The sequence below is a fragment of the Oncorhynchus gorbuscha genome, linkage group LG19, assembly GCF_021184085.1.
Source record: "Oncorhynchus gorbuscha isolate QuinsamMale2020 ecotype Even-year linkage group LG19, OgorEven_v1.0, whole genome shotgun sequence".
Classification (NCBI taxonomy): domain Eukaryota; kingdom Metazoa; phylum Chordata; class Actinopteri; order Salmoniformes; family Salmonidae; genus Oncorhynchus; species Oncorhynchus gorbuscha.
Genome location: NC_060191.1, coordinates 33,440,251 through 33,460,160, shown reverse-complemented (window position 1 = coordinate 33,460,160; position 19,910 = coordinate 33,440,251). Strand labels below are relative to the sequence as shown.

At 43.8% G+C, this 19,910-nt stretch overlaps 1 protein-coding gene across 1 annotated transcript in view; it reads right to left on the bottom strand.

The window, feature by feature from the left end:
• Nucleotides 1-19,910, bottom strand: part of LOC124006128 (glutamate receptor ionotropic, kainate 4-like) — a 427,028-nt gene that overhangs the window by 23,775 nt on the left and 383,343 nt on the right. Inside the window, exons 13-14 of the mRNA XM_046315921.1 lie at nucleotides 5,235-5,438; nucleotides 1,813-1,926 (exon numbers count right to left, since the gene is read on the bottom strand). Of these exons, the coding sequence (XP_046171877.1) occupies nucleotides 1,813-1,926; nucleotides 5,235-5,438 (318 nt within the window). The remainder of the gene's footprint in view (nucleotides 1-1,812; nucleotides 1,927-5,234; nucleotides 5,439-19,910) is intronic.

Genomic DNA, 19,910 nt, shown 5'->3' with positions numbered 1-19,910 from the left:
ATAGAAGTAGGGGATTATGAGAAAGGGTGTTTGATGAAACAAGTGTACAGATTGGTGGAGTGGTCTGTCTCGGAGTATACTCCAACATGGAGACATGAAGGACTTGAAGGGTAATCAAAAGAGGACCATCCCAAAACACTTTATAAAACCAGTATTTTTCAGAATTTTCAAGATAAGCAAAAAGAGATTAAGAACACACGCACGCACGCACGCACGCACGCACGCACGCACGCACGCACGCACGCACGCACGCACGCACGCACGCACACACACACACACACACACACACACACACACACACACACACACACACACACACACACACACACACACACACAGTTGGGGTGCACTGTGGACAGAAAGAGATTAAACAGTAGTAGGCAGGGCCAGACTAACGCATTTGGGGCCCCGGGACATCTACCTCCAGGGGCACATGCATGCCCATTCGGTACTCCGGCCCTGGTATTAGGCCAATTCTACAGCCATGCAGCAGGTAATTAAACCTCAACGGGCTTCTCTATTTTTCTCCATTTTCCATTGTTATTGACCAGGCTGAGAATTTCAATTAAAGTCTGAAATAAGTAGCGGGGCCCTTGTAGAAATCACAGCATCAGAAATCCATAGCTAGTGGATTAAACCTAAACAAGTGCAGTCACAGAAATTCTAATATTGAATGGTGGCGCTGGATCCTGTGGAGACCGAAGAGATTGCCAAGGGGCGCTGGGAGGGAGTGAGTCCTGGGTAGAGAGATGAAGAGAGAAGGAGACACCAGGGACGGGTACTGTGTAAAGACTCCAGACAGATAGACAGAGAGTCAAGAATGAAATCAGTGCAGCAGACTCTCACTCTTTGTAGTTAGTTTCTTCCGCCCTTCACTCCTGACCTTAAGCGGTCGAGGCTCCACATCTCTCCCTGCCAGTTACCTTACGCATGCTCTTCATCCCATCCCTCTATCCTTCCCCCCTCCCTGTCCCTCTTGTCTGTGCCCGCCTGGTTAGGACAGTGGGAGTGTATGTGTCAATATTGAGCTGCAATGTGTGTGGGCTTCTCCTTTCCTCCTCCACGCCGCGTCAGCTCGAAGGAACACACCAATGAGCACGTTCCAACGCGTCAGCAGTAGCAGCCTGCCGCAGAGGTGATATGGCAGCCCACTTAACACTGCACCTGCTGCTATCGATTCATTCAACCAACTGTTGGTCCAATGGAGCCTTTCTCCTGGCAGCTGCACCTATTAGCACCAAGGAAAGGGGAGGGACGCAGACGGGGGGGGGGGGGGGGACGGACAGGAAGGACAGGGGCGGCTGTGAGTAAACGCTCTACTGGGACGCCACATTAATGTTTTTACACGCCGCCGCTTGGTCCAAAGCGGCTCCATCCGGCCGGTGGCCAGTGGAGAGACCAGTGTGTCAGCTTAGGTTTGGGGGAAGGCCTTTGATTAATGGTTGGCTGGTGTTAAAACACAGAGACAATCGTATTGAATTTCCACAACTGTTGCCTGGGTCTTGTTCTATACGCAGGGGTCAGGGCTATTATTGGTGCGAATTAGATCTCAGTCACAAACAGAGAAGAAGTGGGAATGGGAATGAAAGAAGTCCATTTATCAGGTCGATTCACACCCGCATAACACGGAGCAGAGCACACCATCTGTTACTCTGGCAGAGGTAGAGAGAGGAGAGGGATGTAGTGGGAGGAGGAGAAGGGGCTGAACGGGCTCCCAGACAGAGGCTGATGATTGGTCGCTAGCTGTTTGTAGGGTTCAGGGGTCAGCCAGGTTGTTTTGTAAGGGTCGGAGAGGTCAGAGGTTAGTCTTACCAAGTGCACACGGTACATGATGCTGATTCCCAGAGTCATAAAAGGCTTGGAGAAATCGATAACCTTCTCCCTCTCTGCGGTGATGGTGAGCCCCGCTACGGCCAGGTCCGCTTTCTGGAATAGACACGCACACACACACCACCCATTCAGATATGCACAGATAGGTACATCTACAGTAACAAAGGTTGGGTTGTGGTGGTGGAAAATGCATGGAAAGTTAAATGAAATAGTAAGTAGGCTACTGGTGTAATTCCACTCCTACTGTGCTGCCATTGTTGTCCGTGACGCCTTGTCTGCCAGCAGTGTGTAGCATCATTGGCTTTGTGTCTGAAACCTGACTCATGCAGGGCACCAGGGAGAACAGAGTGTAGAACAGAGGGGGGGGGGGATACATCCCAAATGAAACCCTATTCACTATGTAGTGCACTACTTCTGAGCAGGATCCAGTGCACTATATAGGGAATAGGGTGCCAATGTTTTTTTCATGCTGGCGAAGAGCAGATTGTTATGACAAATCACTTGACACAGCAGCCAGTTAGCCAGCTAGGCTGAGCCAGCCAGCCAGCCAGTGCTACTCGGCATGGTAGGGCTGTGAAGGTGGCTGCTCTATCCCAGTATTCATCCGACATTGCAAAATGCATCTGCAAGAGATTTTCATCTCCCCAGGACCCAGTGCAACCCTTCGCTGCTCTTTGTCCTTTGCAGTTGGAAAATAAGAGGATTGTCAGAGCTCAACTCTAAATGAGAGGAGAGCCTGCCTGCTTACAGTGTCGGTCCAAGTGAGTATCCCACTGTTAACTTGGCTAGAAGGTCCTGTTCAAAAGAATCAGTGGGGCCATGCCATTATTGGCACAGTGCACGTTGACACACTAAATAAAACAAGCAAACAACTTTGGACCAATCAAGAAGAAGAACTTTGAGATACAGTATATAGACAGTACTGTAGTTTAGCTGTAGGCAGAGATAATTTGTAGAGAGACAAGCAGAAGGTTTAGCGTCAAGGCTAGCACTGGGTCTTGTTATGTGGTAATGTACACTGTCAGGTGGGTATCATACACCTTTCACTGTAGGTGGACCTATATATATATATATAAGAAAGAAAGAAAGAAAAGAGAGAGAGAGAGAGTGAGAGAGAGAGAGAGAGAGAGAGAGAGAGAGAGAGAGAGAGAGAGAGAGAGAGAGAGGAGTGGTGGCTTTTCACACGATCTTCACTCTGTTTGAGTACAGGTCCCTGGAGGAGTTGACCAATCCTGTCCAGAATAACTTGAACAGCAAAACCAGAGCTCCAGGTGCTAACACGATGGCGAAAAAGTTCTGGAAGGCTTTTTAGTGGTTGTTTTACAGTGTTTTCACCGACAACAACTCTGAATGAACGCGCAAAACCAAGCATTTAGCCAACCCCCAGCCAGCCCGAAAGCAACAACAAAAAGTATCTCGGAAAAATAACTCAACAAAAGAAAGAAGTCACTCCATATTAATGCACCTATTGAATATTAATATTGATTACTGGAAGCTAACAGCTATTGAAAAGTGTGTGGAGAGAGAGAGAAAGCACACGGTATAAAGTCAGCTTTTAAATAATGCATCGTTGTATTCTTTCCCCATGCCACCACACTTGTTTCCACTTTCGCTCAATCATAAGATGGTGCCCTGGAAAAAAGCGAGATAGGAAAAGAAAATCAAAGCCGTCCCTACGGCTGCTGAATAATGCATTGAGTTAGAGGTTCCCCACTGTACGTGGCATTTCATCTTCCCGGTAGGACTTTGCCTCCGTCTCTATGGCTACTTAAAGTAAAGCTTGAAAATGAAGCCTGTGGAAAGCTTGTCCATACATTCTCTTCTCTCAGCGTTCGCTCTACTTTTCTGTGTTAATTCAGTCAACCGCTATAGGCTAGCTACAGTACAATCTATCTTCCTTCTTCTCCTCCTCCTCTTCTAACCCCGCCAACTATAACCCAGTCATCCACTAACCCTCTCCTTTCCAGTCTGGGGGTCTTTCCAGAGAGTGGAGCTCAGAGGCAGGGACTCAGTGACCCCACACCTTCCTGCGCTGTCTCCCCTCGACCTTCCTCCTCCCCGACATTCCTTGGTACTCTGTAGCAGCTACTCTGTAGTCTGTATTGTGTAAGGCGCAATTAGACCAAGTTGAAATCAGAACCAACTTGCAGGGGGACAAATGGAGACAATAATACGAGTAGGCATTCCTTTCATTTCCTTAATGGCTTTGCCTTCCATTAGCCTATAGCGAATTAAGACACATAACTTATTAAGGGCTCCCTCACCACCTCCTCAACCCTTCCACTCTATCCCCGGTCTGCGTGAACATCTACAAAAAACATTGGTCAGTGCGACCACACTCTAAGACCAGCAATATAGACTTTTCATTCACAAACAAAATGGTTCAGATGGTTTAGCAGACTGGTTAGCTGGGCCCTTTTAAAGACATGTCTGTGTTGTGAGTGTTTGCTCAAGGGTGACTGGGGCTAATTGAGATTCATTAGGACAGATGAGCTGTATCCGAGTTCGAAGGGTGAACAGAACACAGCCATGCCTGCATCCCAAATGGCACCATGGTCAAAAGTAGTGCACTATAAAGGGAATTGGGCGCCATTTGGGATGCAGACCCAAGACTCTGTGTCATCTGTTTCAGGCATTATCTGGACTAATTAACAGCCTTGCACCTCCTGTACATCCTTGTTCTCTTCCTCCTCCTCCTCCTCCTCATCATCCTCACATCTCTGCATGGTTACATCCCCTTACTGTAGGATTCTCTCAATGTGAAAACATCAATCAATAGCTTTGGGCATTACTTTTCTGGATCACATCACTGGGGACATGTTTTACTACGAGACACTCAGCCTATCACATATCAGATTAAATATTTTGACCCTGGAGTCTACGGAGACACACTATGCCTGCACACATAATACCCACATATAGGCCCCATACACACTAAAGTTATACAACTGATGCCATGTATTTGGCACAACGGTTGTAATACAACACAGAGCTTTTCTGTCAAAAATAATTACACAAGCATTGTGGCGACAGCGCACAATGGTTGTGGACACATTTCTGTGATGACAAACTCTCCATTGTATCATGAACATACAGTATTAGTTGTATCACATCCATGGTGTCAAATCAGTTGTATAACCTGTTCTTGAGAGGGCCACTGGATGTTTGTAGGATGTTATTGGTTTGTTAGGGGTGATTTGGCAGTAATGGCTGTAAATTCATGAATAACATTTGATTAAAGGGTTGATGAATTAGTCTATAGTTTGAGTGGCATTATGCTGTGAAGTGGTAGAAGGGGGTAAATGGTAGGTAGATGGGTGGCGATGGAAGTGCCCAGAGTTTTTCCTGGTCAAGTCATATGGTCAAAAGAAATCCTGTTTACGACAGGAAGCCGTTGCCCTTACCCTTGAGATAAGCTCTCCCACCATGCCCGTCCAGGTACCGTTGGTCCCAGATACCCCGTACACCCCGTCCCCCACCAGATTGATACAGTACTTGAACTTCAAGATGTCCGCCAGCTCCTTCAGCATGTCCACACAGAAGCCCTCATAGCGCTCGTTCCCTTCCATCTCCTGGTGGTTTGGTCGTAGCATCACGTAAGGGTTCTCCTGCGAATGGACACAGATGTAGCAGAGCACATGTAGAATACCATGATAATGTGACGACCCAACACCTAGCGACCTCGGACCTCTTAGCGTAACGGTTAAGGTGTTGGCTTGACTGTCACTGGATCTGAGTTTGAGTCCCGGTTGGAGTTTCCCCCCGAATTCACAACAATAAACATATCATAGTATAGTACAGCATAACCTAGTGTAGCATAACATCATCTCAACCTTGACAACTTACCCTTTTTTGAGGTCAAGTTGAAATTAGCATATTGTATGTCTAGACAGTAGACACTATCTCACCAGAGGTCATTTGTTTTAAAGAGGAGCCAATAAGAATATATCTAAGCAACAATTAACTTCACCACCGTACTTGACATGGGAACAAAAGCACTCAGGCACCTGCTACTGTCCTGTCTCTGTCTGGCACCACCGACTGTTTTAAAACTCGCTCTTTCTTAAAGTTTGTTCGTAATTTATGATACATTTTTTCATAATGTTGAGTAAGCAGCTCAATGATTTAAATTTGGGGGGTTAAGAGAGATTTATCAACCAATCTTTGGGCAGCATAAAAAGGGGTTCACATCCTACGCCAGCCACCTTAGCTAAAAGACTAAATGTGGCTACTGTTTTTGAAGAATGCTTTAATAAAGCATGTATCAAATCTCGAATGCTGTCCTGTGAGGATCACAATGGGTCAGATCAGCTTGGCAATGGTTGACAATAACCAGACCTTCTCTCACTGACAGAAGAGGGGAGGAGGGAGCTGGTGTGGGGGTTTTGACACCTCACACACAGCCTGTCATAAATTGGCGAAAGTATTGGCGAAAGGAATGTCATTTGTTAACATACTGTTTCCCGCCAAAACTTTAACACGGTCAAACGTGAATACTGGAACAATAATTCTAACATAAGAATGTGGGGAATGGTCAGAGGGGAGCTATAGAAAACGAAAGTCATTGGTTTTCATTTTGTGACGTCATAAAAAATTGTATGGACGAAATACTGTAACTTGGAAAGTATATCCCCTTTATCTATCAAGTTCCCATCCAATACGTTCATATAAAATTGAAAAATTATGAAAGTATTTTTGTGAAGATAGGAATGTGCTTTTAGGAGGCATAATAGATACCGTGCAAAATATATGATTGCAAGTTAAGTAGCCACACTCCTATTGAGAAGAGCGTGTCAGAAGAGCGTGTCAGCCTGATGGAACCGTCCTTTTCGACCAGAGTGCTTAAAAGGACTGGCTGACAGTTAACATTTTAGACCAGGAAAGATGGGGAGTTGCAGCCCATGTCTAAAGTGGTTTAAATGCTGAATCTCAGAGACCAGGAAACGTGAGGCGGGAGCTACATGTTTGATATGGTTGGAACTTTGAACCTCAACACGAGGTGAAGAAATAAACTCACCTTCCTTTAGAGCAGAGAGACGGCGAGCTGTAGCTCATGTCCATTGTGGTCAGAATCCTGAATACCAACACGAGGGGGAAAACAAGCTCCCCTCTCAGCCAATAACTAAGACAGCTGATTAGCTGTCTTCACTCAAATATCTAGAAAATCTAAGTGAGACTATCCTACTACGCTCATCACCAATGGCAACTGTCGACACGGCTGGCTAGCTATCTTCCAGAGTGAATAACAGTACAAGATGGGAAAGGGGAGACCCTATTCGGACAATCAGAAACATACAGCTTGCCGCTGAAACACCAACAACCTTCCTAAGGAGCGCTGGTTCTGATAGAGATAAACGTCGAAAAAAGGCACTCACACGTAAATACATGAATGATTTTTTATTCCAAACGGTTCGTGTGCAAACTATATGATTACTGTGAGAATAGTTCTGAAATATATTGACGATAAGTGTATTTTTCTCTCTCTTGCTCCCCATCTCTCCCCAAACATCCTGTGGCGGACTGCATTAGCATCGAATAGCCCCCGTGATATGCAACTGTTCAGGGAAGTCAGGAACCAATACACGCAGTCAGTCAGGCAGAAGTTTGCATCCTGTAGCTCCAACTCCAAAAAGTTCTGGGACACTGTGAAGTCCATGGAGAACAAGAGCACCTCCTCCCAGCTGCCCACTGCACTGAGGCTAGGTAACACGGTCTCCACCGATAAATCCATAATTATCGAAAACTTCAATAAGCACTTCTCAACGGCTGGCCATGCCTTCCGCCTGGCTACTCCAACCTCGGCCATCAGCTCTGCCCCCCCCGCAGCTCCTCGCCCAAGCCTCTCCAGGTTCTCCTTTACCCAAATCCAGATAGCAGATGTTCTGAAAGAGCTGCAAAACCTGGACCCGTACAAATCAGCTGGGCTTGACAATCTGGACCCTCTATTTCTGAAACTATCTGCCGCCATTGTTGCAACCCCTATTACCAGCCTGTTCAACCTCTCTTTCATATCGTCTGAGATCCCCAAGGATTGGAAAGCTGCCGCAGTCATCCCCCTCTTCAAAGGGGGAGACACCCTGGACCCAAACTGTTATAGACCTATATCCATCCTGCCCTGCCTATCTAAGTTCTTCGAAAGCCAAGTCAACAAACAGGTCACTGACCATCTCGAATCCCACCGTACCTTCTCCGCTGTGCAATCTGGTTTCCGAGCCAGTCACGGGTGCACCTCAGCTACACTCAAGGTACTAAACGATATCATAACCGCCATCGATAAAAGACAGTACTGTGCAGCCGTCTTCATCGACATCGCCAAGGCTTTCGACTCTGTCAATCACCATATTCTTATCGGCAGACTCAATAGCCTCGGTTTTTCGGATGACTGCCTTGCCTGGTTCACCAATTACTTTGCAGACAGAGTTCAGTTGTGTCAAATCGGAGGGCATGCTGTCCAGTCCTCTGGCAGTCTCTATGGGGGTGCCACAGGGTTCAATTCTCGGGCCGACTCTTTTCTCTGTATATATCAATGATGTTGCTCTTGCTGCGGGCGATTCCCTGATCCACCTCTATGCAGACGACACCATTCTATATACTTTTGGCCCGTCATTGGACACTGTGCTATCTAACCTCCAAACGAGCTTCAATGCCATACAGCACTCCTTCCGTGGCCTCCAACTGCTCTTAAATGCGAGTAAAACCAAATGCATGCTTTTCAACCGATCGCTGCCTGCACCCGCATCCCCGACTAGCATCAACACCCTGGATGGTTCCAACCTTGAATATGTGGACACCTATAAGTACCTAGGTGTCTGGCTAGACTGCAAACTCTCCTTCCAGACTCACATCAAACATCTCCAATCGAAAATCAAATCAAGAGTCGGCTTTCTATTCCGCAACAAAGCCTTCTTCACTCACGCCGCCAAGCTTACCCTAGTAAAACTGACTATCCTACCGATCCTCGACTTCGGCGATGTCATCTACAAAATGGCTTCCAACACTCTACTCAGCAAACTGGATGCAGTCTATCACAGTGCCATCCGTTTTGTCACTAAAGCACCTTATACCACCCACCACTGCGACTTGTATGCTCTAGTCGGCTGGCCCTCACTACATATTCGTCGCCAGACCCACTGGCTCCAGGTCATCTACAAGTCCATGCTAGGTAAAGCTCCGCCTTATCTCAGTTCACTGGTCACGATGGCAACACCCATCCGTAGCACGCGCTCCAGCAGGTGTATCTCACTGATCATCCCTAAAGCCAACACCTCATTTGGCCGCCTTTCGTTCCAGTACTCTGCTGCCTGTGACTGGAACGAACTGCAAAAATCGCTGAAGTTGGAGACTTTTATCTCCCTCACCAACTTCAAACATCAGCTATCCGAGCAGCTAACCGATCGCTGCAGCTGTACATAGTCTATTGGTAAATAGCCCACCCATTTTCACCTACCTCATCCCCATACTGTTTTTATACTGTTTTTTATTTATTTACTTTTCTGCTCTTTTGCACACCAATATCTCTACCTGTACATGACCATCTGATCATTTATCACTCCAGTGTTAATCTGCAAAATTGTATCATTCGCCTACCTCCTCATGCCTTTTGCACACATTGTATATAGACTGCCCATTTTTTTCTACTGTGTTATTGACTTGTTAATTGTTTACTCCATGTGTAACTCTGTGTTGTCTGTTCACACTGCTATGCTTTATTTTGGCCAGGTCGCAGTTGCAAATGAGAACTTGTTCTCAACTAGCCTACCTGGTTAAATAAAGGTGAAAAAATAAATAAATAAATAAATCTCTGTTGTAACAAGCCGTCATATTGTGTCAGTCCACTAGGGACCTTTGTCTCATGTAAAGGGTATATGTTTATTCTGTGTTATTATTTAGTTAGCTAATAAATAAATATTTAAACCTATTTGCGGAGTGTTGAATCATGAGTACGGCTTGGGCTTTTGCAGATGCATGAGATTATGACTGTTCAGAATGATGCTATGATAAGAGGTAATGATTAATAAGATGACTGTTTATTGATGTAATTTATTCCTTATAGAGTTTAATTCAGGAGATGGTAACTCTTTAAACAAGCTCTTCAGTGGTGCCCAAAATCCTAATGAGTTAATTGTTACATGATTAATTTAATCGGTTAACAATTAAACATAGTTAGTTGATTAAATAAATAACAATTATCAGATTAATGAAAGTAAGTCATGACAATTCACTGTGGTGTTTTTACGGACTGAATACTGTAGTATACTGTAGTATTTACCATTTACTATAGTATAAATACGGTAGTAAAAAAGGAGTAGTATATACTGTGGCGTACCTCAGACTAGCCACCAGGGGGAAACTCGTCGAGGCCTTGTGACAGACGGAGTCTACATCACGCGGCGATGGCTCCCTCTGCTGGACGTGCCAGGTCTTGACGGGCCCTCCTTGCCAGGACTAATTGGGACTGATTGAGACTGGTGAGTAATCAAGGGGCTGATTGCTCACCATCCGTACGAGTCCCATAAAGCTATCAGAAGGGTAGCACAGAGGGGTTTTTCTCATGGAGAGAGGTTCCTTCCGTATAGTCTTCCTCACGGTCAGCAAAAAAATAAATATAATCCCCCAAAGGAGACAGCAATACCCTGGAACCCAGAAGACGGTAACCTGGAGGAGACCTATTATTTTATTTTTCTTTGTTTTAATAAACACCTATCACACTGAGCTATCACACTTGTGTCCTTGTCTGATCAGTGTAAACGTTTTAATCAAACCCCCTGGTCTGCCACAATACAATAGTAATTACTGTCGTGTTTTTGCAAACTGTAGTATACTGTAGTATTACTGTAGTGTTTTTGCGGACTGTAGTACAGTATACTGTATCATTTACTGTAGTGATTTTGCGGACTGTAGTATACTGTAGTATTTACTGTAGTGTTTTTGCAGACATTACTGTAGTATTTAATAAAGTGTTTTTGTTTTATTATCTTTGACATAGAAGTGGGGGACTTTCTCCTTGAGGAAATGCTAAATGCTAAAAGAGCACGTTTTACATAACCTGTAAGTAGGTAGGACTGGGTTCTGAATGCCACCTTCCGGAGACACCTGAAACCCCACCTCTTTAAGGAATACTTAGGATAGGATAAAGTAATCCTTCTCACCCCCCCCCCTTAAAATATTTAGATGCACTATTGTAAAGTGGCTGTTCCACTGGATGTCATAAGGTGAATGCACCAATTTGTAAGTCGCTCTGGATAAGAGCGTCTGCTAAATGACTTAAATGTAAATGTAATGTAAATGAATGGAGAGTTCAGAGCTTCCTCTCTTTTCTATAACCTGTAAGTAGGTAGGACTGGGTTCTGAATGGAGAGGTCAGAGCTTCCTCTCTTTTCTATAACCTGTAAGTAGGTAGGACTGGGTTCTGAATGGAGAGTTCAGAGCTTCCTCTCTTTTCTATAACCTGTAAGTAGGTAGGACTGGGTTCTGAATGGAGAGGTCAGAGCTTCCTCTCTTTTCTATAACCTGTAAGTAGGTAGGACTGGGTTCTGAATGGAGAGGTCAGAGCTTCCTCTCTTTTCTATAACCTGTAAGTAGGTAGGACTGGGTTCTGAATGGAGAGGTCAGAGCTTCCTCTCTTTTCTATTACCTGTAAGTAGGTATGACTGGGTTCTGAATGGAGAGGTCAGAGCTTCCTCTCTTTTCTATAACCTGTAAGTAGGTAGGACTGGGTTCTGAATGGAGAGGTCAGAGCTTCCTCTCTTTTCTATAACCTGTAAGTAGGTAGGACTGGGTTCTGAATGGAGAGGTCAGAGCTTCCTCTCTTTTCCATAACCTGTAAGTAGGTAGGACTGGGTTCTGAATGGAGAGGTCAGAGCTTCCTCTCTTTTCTATAACCTGTATGGGACACAATATATGGTCTGTTTGCAGGTTTCCTACGGATAGCACAAATTGGGGTATTTTTTTACCCCTTTTTCTCCCCAATTTTGTGATATCCAATTGGTTGCCCCATCGCTACAACTCCCGTACGGACTCAGGAGAGGCGAAGGTCGAGAACCATGCGTCCTCCGAAACACGACCCCACCAAGCCACACTGTTTCTTGACACACTGCTTGCTTAATCTGGAAGCTAGCCGCACCAATGTGTTGGAGGAAACACTGTACATCTGGCGACCGAAGTCAGCGTGCATGCGCCCAGCCGACTTGAGCGCGATGGGACAAGGACATCCCAGCTGGCCAAACCCTCCCCTAACCCGGACGACGCTGGGCCAATTGTGCGCCGCCTCATGGGTCTCCGGGTCGCGGCCAGCTACGACACAGCTCGGGATCAAACCCGGGTTTGTAGTGAGCTTTATACTTAAGTCGAGAGAGAAAAAAACATACTGTCTGATACAGAGAAATATAGATGGAACATAAGGCAAACCGTGAAATAGCTCTGTCGTACTCCTATTGGGATGGCGTTTGTGTTGACTGTTGACCGGGAGATGAATTCCTTTCCCAGTACGAAGTGGCGTTCCTCCATTACGACATAAAGTGGAAAACCGGAGACCTCAAAGAGGACGACACATCGCACTGCCACCAACCATCCTGTCACCATGGCAACAACAGTTACTCTACCTGTGGTACTATCAGCCCGGTTTCCCTTACACTTGATTAATCTTATATGGCCTCTCCCCCATACCATCTCGCTAGAGTTTTCCGTGCACGCACCACTTCATGCTATACTGGTCAGAGAATAGGGATAATAGAATGAGGTGTTTTCCTATCCTTCTTTGCATCATATCGGAGGTCACTGAATCAGAGCACATTATAATTGTTCCTTTTAGTTGACATAGTCATCAGTAGTAGATGGAGGGAGAGAGCGGCGGAAGCATTGAACGTATGCATGCAGGAGAGCTCCTGGACTGCATGATAAAGAAGAAGAGTACAGACAGAGAGAACGAAGGGGGCCTTTCAAGGCCCTGAGTCAGAGCCCAGTGACACTCTATAAATGCAAATCCTCTCCATTCATTAAATTATTAAACAGCCACACATGTTACCTTCCTTGCCCTCGAGTTGACACCTCTGCTGTGGTTATGCGGTGCCACGCGGGAAGGCACAATATAAATGCAAATGATGTCATCGCTCGCAGCAGCCTGGTGGTAGAGGCGCTCTACCATTGCAGCCGGACCGACGCTTTCCCTTTACCCTCCCAAACTAGGGCTTATTAAGGAGTAGTATTTCACGGGCCAGTTTTATATTACGCAGCGGTGGTTCAAGAGAGAGAGCTTGGAAACGAATAAACAAACATTCTGGGATTCAATTAATAGGTCTCAACACCCCACGCGATAGAGAGAAGTGGGCCTCTCCGCTTAATTAAACGTGGCCCATCATTTCTCGGCTAGCTCTCCCTTGTTGATTGACGAGTGTGAAACGGAGGCAATGTAATTCTATATTTATCTCCCCAATAGCCCCCATTATTAGGAGACTCTGTAGAGGTAGGGAAGAACATCCTCGGTTGGTGACCCGGTTAACTACTTCAGCTCATGTATTGATTGGAGATCAAGCTATTGTCAGACCCACTCTCTGGATTGGATGGTTCTGGAGGTACCGTGGGTCTCCACTGAGCTGGGGGAAAAATGCTTTTAGTTTTAATGCCCCAGCTCATGGAATAGCCTTTCAGGTCACCTTGAAGTTGGACTCGCTGGTCTCCATTGGACAGTTTAGACTGAGTTCAAGGGAGGTGATATGGGAGAGTTGTGTTTGTCTGGATATATATTGTTGTATTTATTGTACTGATATTGTTATTTTACATGATGTTGTATTAAATTGTATTGCATATACGTTCATGTTCGTAGGGCTCCCTTGTAAATTAAACCCTGGTCTCAATGGTGACCCACCCTGTATAAATAAATATAAATAAAATGATTAAAGAAAACTGCAGAGCCACCAATTGTGCAAGTTCTCCCACTTAAAAAGATGAGAGGCCTGCAATTTCTTCAACTATGACAGACAAAATGAGAAAAAAAAATCCAGAAAATCACATTGTAGGATTTTTTTATGAATTTATTTGCAAATTATGGTGGAAAATAAGTATTTGGTCACCTACAAACAAGCAAGATTTCTGGCTCGCACAGACCTGTAACTTCTTCTTTAAGAGGCTCCTCTGTCCTCCACTCGTTACCTGTATTAATGGCACCTGTTTGAACTTGTTATCAGTATAAAAAACACCTGTCCACAACCTCAGTCACACTCCAAACTCCACTATGGCCAAGACCAAAGAGCTGTCAAAGGATACCAGAAACAAAATTGTAGACCTGCACCAGGCTGGGTTGACTGAATCTGCAATAGGTAAGCAGCTTGGTTTGAAGAAATCAACTGTGGGAGCAATTAGGAAATGGAAGACATACAAGACCACTGATAATCTCCCTCGATCTGGGGCTCCACGCAATATCTCACCCGTGGGGTCAAAATGATCACAAGAACGGTGAGCAAAAATCCCAGAACCACACGGGGGGACCTAGTGAATGACCTGCAGAGAGCTGGGACCAAAGTAACAAAGCCTACCATTAACACACAGTAACACACTACGCCGCCAGGGACTCAAATCCTGCAGTGCCAGACGTGTCCCCCTGCTTAAGCCAGTACATGTCCAGGCCTGTCTGAAGTTTGCTAGAGAGCATTTAAATGATTCAGAAGAAGATTGGGAGAATGTCATATAGTCAGATGAAACCAAAAATATAACTTTTGGGAAAAACTGAACTCGTTGTGTTTGGAGGACAAAGAATGCTGAGTTGCATCCAAAGAACACCATACCTACTGTGAAGCATGGGGGTGGAAACATCATGCTTTGGGGCTGTTTTTCTGCAAAGGAACCAGGACGACTGATCCGTGTAAAGGAAAGAATGAATGGGGCCATGTATCGTGAGATTTTGAGTGAAAACCTCCTTCCATCAGCAAGGGCATTGAAGATGAAACGTGGTCTTTCAGCATGACAATGATCCCAAACACACCGCCCGGGCAATGAATGAGTGGCTTCGTAAGAAGCATTTCAAGGTCCTGGAGTGGCCTAGCCAGTCTCCAGATCTCAACCCCATAGAAAATCTTTGGAGGGAGTTGAAAGTCCGTGTTGCCCAGCAACAGCCCCAAAACATCACTGCTCTAGAGGAGATCTGCATGGAGGAATGAGCCAAAATACCAGCAACAGTGTGTGAAAACCTTGTGAAGACTTACAGAAAACGTTTGACCTCTGTCATTGCCAACAAAGGGTATATAACAAAGTATTGAGAAACTTTTGTTTTTGACCAAATACTTATTTTCCACCATAATTTGCAAATAAATTCATTAAAAATCCTACAATGTGATTTTCTTTCTCATTATGTCTGTCATAGTTGAAGTGTACCTATGATGAAAATTACAGGCCTCTCTCATCTTTTTAACTGGGAGAACTTGCACAATTGGTGGCTGACTAAATACTTTTTTTGCCCCACTGTATATATATATGGAGGTTTGGCAGGAGGAAGTGCAGCTCGGTTTGAGCTCATTAATGTGTAGTGGGCACATAGCCGGTCTTCTCCTGAGGGAAAATAGGTAGTCGGCAGGTAGCCTAGTGGTTAGAGCGCTGGGCCAGTAACCGAAAGGTTGCTGGATCTAATCCCTGAGCTGACATGGTAAAAATGGGTAATTCTGCCCCTGAACAAGGCAGATAACCCACTCTTCCCTGGTAGGCTATCATTGTAAATAAGCATTTATTCTTAACTGACTTGTCTAGTTCAGATAAATACAAATTGTCTGCCTAAGGCAGACTCTCACGATTGCATTGCCATGCTCATTGAGTCTGTGCATAGTCAAAACTAATTTGAGGTCAGTCACAGTGTATTCTCTGTTTAAGGCCAAATAACATTCCAGTTTGTGCCAATTTTGTTGATTCTTTCCAAGTAATTATATGTGTTTTTCATGATTTGGTTGGGTTTAATATTTTTGCTGTGGGATCTCTCGATAGCAAGGCCATGCTCACCGAGTCTGTACATTGTCAAAGCTTTCCTTAATTTTGGGTCAGTCACAGTTGTCCAAGTTTTAATTCTCTCTCACCATGGATGTGCTTGACAGGGTATTTGTGGTGTTGACACTCCTAACTCCTAATGTTGCATAATTCACCACTGTTTGTGAATGCTTACCAATCGATTGACATACACCAATGTCAGAAGCATTCATTGAAAACACAGGAAAATTCGATCTACCTTTTGTAATATACCACAGACAATTCTATTAAATATTGAATTTCAAGCTATGAAGAAATGCAGAATTCCTGTATCTCTTAAAACAGGCTCCCTTTTTTTCCATTGCCAGGAGTCTGGTTGGGTGCAGATAACTTCAGCTGAGTATTCCCAGTCTTCCATGACCCCTCACCACCCACCACCCACCACATAATTAGAACCTTACTCTACCCATGCCAGGTACATTTTCTAAAAAAATGGTTAAGATTAGTATTGGGGGAGAGAAAGCTGGTCATATATCTGTACCAGGGGGAAACATCACCCCGAGCTGAGCCTAGAAACTTAAACAATCGACTGCACACAACAGTGAGAAAATTTGCGATCTCGAAGGTGTATCACATCATACCTGAGTTCGAATAGTATTCACTGCACTTGATTGCGTTTCCTTGGCACAATGGAACCAATGGCATAGTCCCAAAAGTGCAAACACCACCCATCCGGCACTCCAGGCAAGTTCAATCAAACGTACAAAGTACTTGAAAGAAAACAAACACTATTTGAACCTGGGTCTAGTTCAAGGAGCTGTCACAACCCCCTCACAATACCCCCCATCATCCAGCAAATACAATTGTGTGGTCCTGAGCCTAAAGCAAACTGGTAACTCAAATATACACTGAGAGTAGACAAAACAGAACACATGCTCTTTCCATGACATAGACTGACCAGATGAATGCAGGTGAAATCTGTGATTCCTTATTGATGTCACTTGTTAAATCCACTTCAATCAGTGGAGATGAAGGGGAGGAGACATGTTAAAGAAGGATTTTTAAGCCTTGAGACAATTGAGACATGGATTGTGTGTGTGTGCCATTCAGAGGGTGAATGTGCAAGACACAATATTTGAGAGCCTTTGAATGGGGTATGGTAGTAGGTGGTTAGTGTATCAAGAAACGCAACACTCAATGGCAACCCGTCATTCAGGAAAAGTGGGGCAGAGACTGTTTTGAGCCCCACATTTTTTGCAAACAATGTAAATGCAGGTTGGTAATGTTCTCTAGTTGCTCCATGATTAGCTCAGTGTTCTGTCACTTGTGGGGATAGTACAGTGGTTCTTCCTTCAAAAGTTGCGTCGTACTGAAGCACAGCTTGCAGGCTGCCGCAGAATTCTATGGCATATTGTTTAAGTGTCAGCCATTGTTGCCATTAATGGCTAGTTAGTGCTAGTTTGACCACCAGAGGGCATCTTTGAGACGCATTTGACTGTTTTTAATATTGGCTGTACTAGAGAATTTAAAACCTTTTTTTGTAAGAACATAGTATATGGGATTGATTTTAAGAAATGTAGCTTAATTAATTTGATTAATATTATGGTGTTTTTATTCCAAGAAAGCACACAGGCAGGCATATTGTTTAAAACACGCAGTTTGAAGGGCATCTTTGATTTGACTGTTTTTAATAAGCCATTGTTGCCATTCCAAGAAAAAGGAAAAATTAAACCCTCAGGGTTTCCGTTAGGAAAATATGGCGCTGTACAACATGACCGGTCGGGAGTAGGCTACTAAGTGACTGCGAGTGAAGAGCAAAATTATCCTAACATTTCCACACCCTAATTGTAGGCTAACCAATACCCAAATGGTGATTCAATGACAATAAAAATCTAATTGATTTATTAAGACCAGTCCCCATGCCTGTCTCAGAGCAGCACAAAATGGTGCTGAAATAGTTGACCACACGTGGGTAGGTTATTGCTCCTATTATAACAATTGGATGACTTTGGGTGTTCCAGTAAGCAACAATTTGTTGCCTTCATTAGGCTACCTTATTCCAATATTTCTGTCATTCAGTGATATTTATTCCCAAAGTAATTTGTTATGGATCCATCCAGAAAACAATACATTTGGTGGACTCGGTAAGAGTCTATTGTCCTGCTACTAGCCCATCAAGTGTGGATGGCCTCTTTTGTGTTCTTAAAATAACTCCAGTACAGAGAAGAGAAAGGATCCTTGAATAATTAAACATGTCGGTAAAATACTGTTAGACTTGGGGATTACGGTCACGGACAGTGCTGTTCACCTGTGCTACACCAAATGCGAATGCCCAGGAAAATGAATAGGTACAGTAGGCTACACTACTTTAAAGTAGGCCGAATAATGCTGAAAATAAGGCTTAAATAAATCGACTGCTGGTCTTTACTATATGCTGCACATTTTTACATTGTATTCCATTTCCAGCGAGACTATTCAAGCCATCGACTCACTGACGGTTAAAGATGATGAGCAATTGGCAAAGGCAATCTGGCATCACAGGCACAACATCAACATCACTCTCATCACAGTCAGAAAACAATTGAAGAAACTTGAGTGGACTTATGGAAAGGCTCTGTAAGACATTTTATATTTATATATTTCATTTTTCCCAGAACATTAACCATGTGTGCTTTCTTATATTGTACTGTTCTGTAGTTTCGACTCAATGATTCGTCTGACAAACAAAGAACTTTGCGTGCTGCAGGCTCTGGCCCAGACATTGATCAAAGCTGGCAAGACATTCAAGGACATCATCAAGAGATTTGCTGGAACCTATGTCAGAGAGGTGTTTTTGGGACCACATTGTATCTATTGTCCTGCGAATAGCCCTTGTGAAAAACAAGTGTTTGAAAACATGTTTTCAAAATGCCTCCAGTTGTCCATCACTACCCTAAATAAAAACACAGCATATAAGGGGCTTTTATACAATTATAATAGAGGGTTAATAACAATAATAATAAACGTTGGTTCACAGATCAGAACTCATTAAGAGGCGGTTTCTAGCTTTAAAAACATCTGCAGAACTGGGAAGGTTGTACCCCATATATATAAAATTTTATTGGTTGCAAAAATTTTGTATAATAATTTAAACACAATTCAGAGTTTTGAATCCGGCATCATTTTGTGTGTCAATTCATAAACCATGTGCCATGGAATCAGTACATCAAAAATCTCTTCCCAACTATTTTGCAATCTATATGTCACAGCTGTAATTTTTTGGGGTACTTAAATGAAACGGGTATATATTTTTATTAATCACCATTTTCTTTAACCAATTTTTGGTTTTTAATGCAGGGCTGACAGACAAGTTCCTTACTTTTTCCCCCTTCCACTTGATAAAGGTTCCAATTGATTAAGTGTTTTTAACCATAATATTTGTTGTATTATTTGTTCTGTCTTTTCTGGTGGATTAAATAAAAAAATAACGATATTTTGGAGATACCGAAAGGGAGCGGTTATAATCTGAATAAAGCGGAAAACGCCATTCTTGAACACGGGGTGAGACATTCTTACTAATTTGTAAAAAAAGACTGTTTGTTATTTATAATTATATATTTCTGTTTTTAGAGGGAGAGAAACCAAAAGCCCACTCTACCTATTTTTTGAAAATCGTCAGTCCACATGTAAAGTGTAATTTCCCCATGTTCTCTCTTAACTACAGGACCACCGACAGTTTTTTGTTGTTGTTGCCTGATGCAGGACTCTAGTGCCAGAGAAGAGAGACTCTCAGACTGAAAACGCCTCTATTTTTGTTTACAAAAAGTTTAGTCAATTTGTGCCACAGTTTAGACTACCGATAGTTCAGATTTTTTAACTCCCTTATGCCATAGTTTGTACTGTACATCTCAATTGTCATTAGAAATCACATTTGTTTAAGCAAGTCAGCCATATCAGCTATTTTTTTAAAGACCGTAAAAGGAGGCTGAATGAAATGTTTCGCTGACAGAAAATGCTCCGCTGATAGCCAGGTGGAGCAGTGTTAAGATGTTGGTACTGTTGTTGGGACAGATTCATGTAGGCCCTAACAGTTTGTCACCATCATAGTGCATTTAATGTATTGTTTAGTGTTGTGTTGTGTAGTGGCTTTGCTGGCA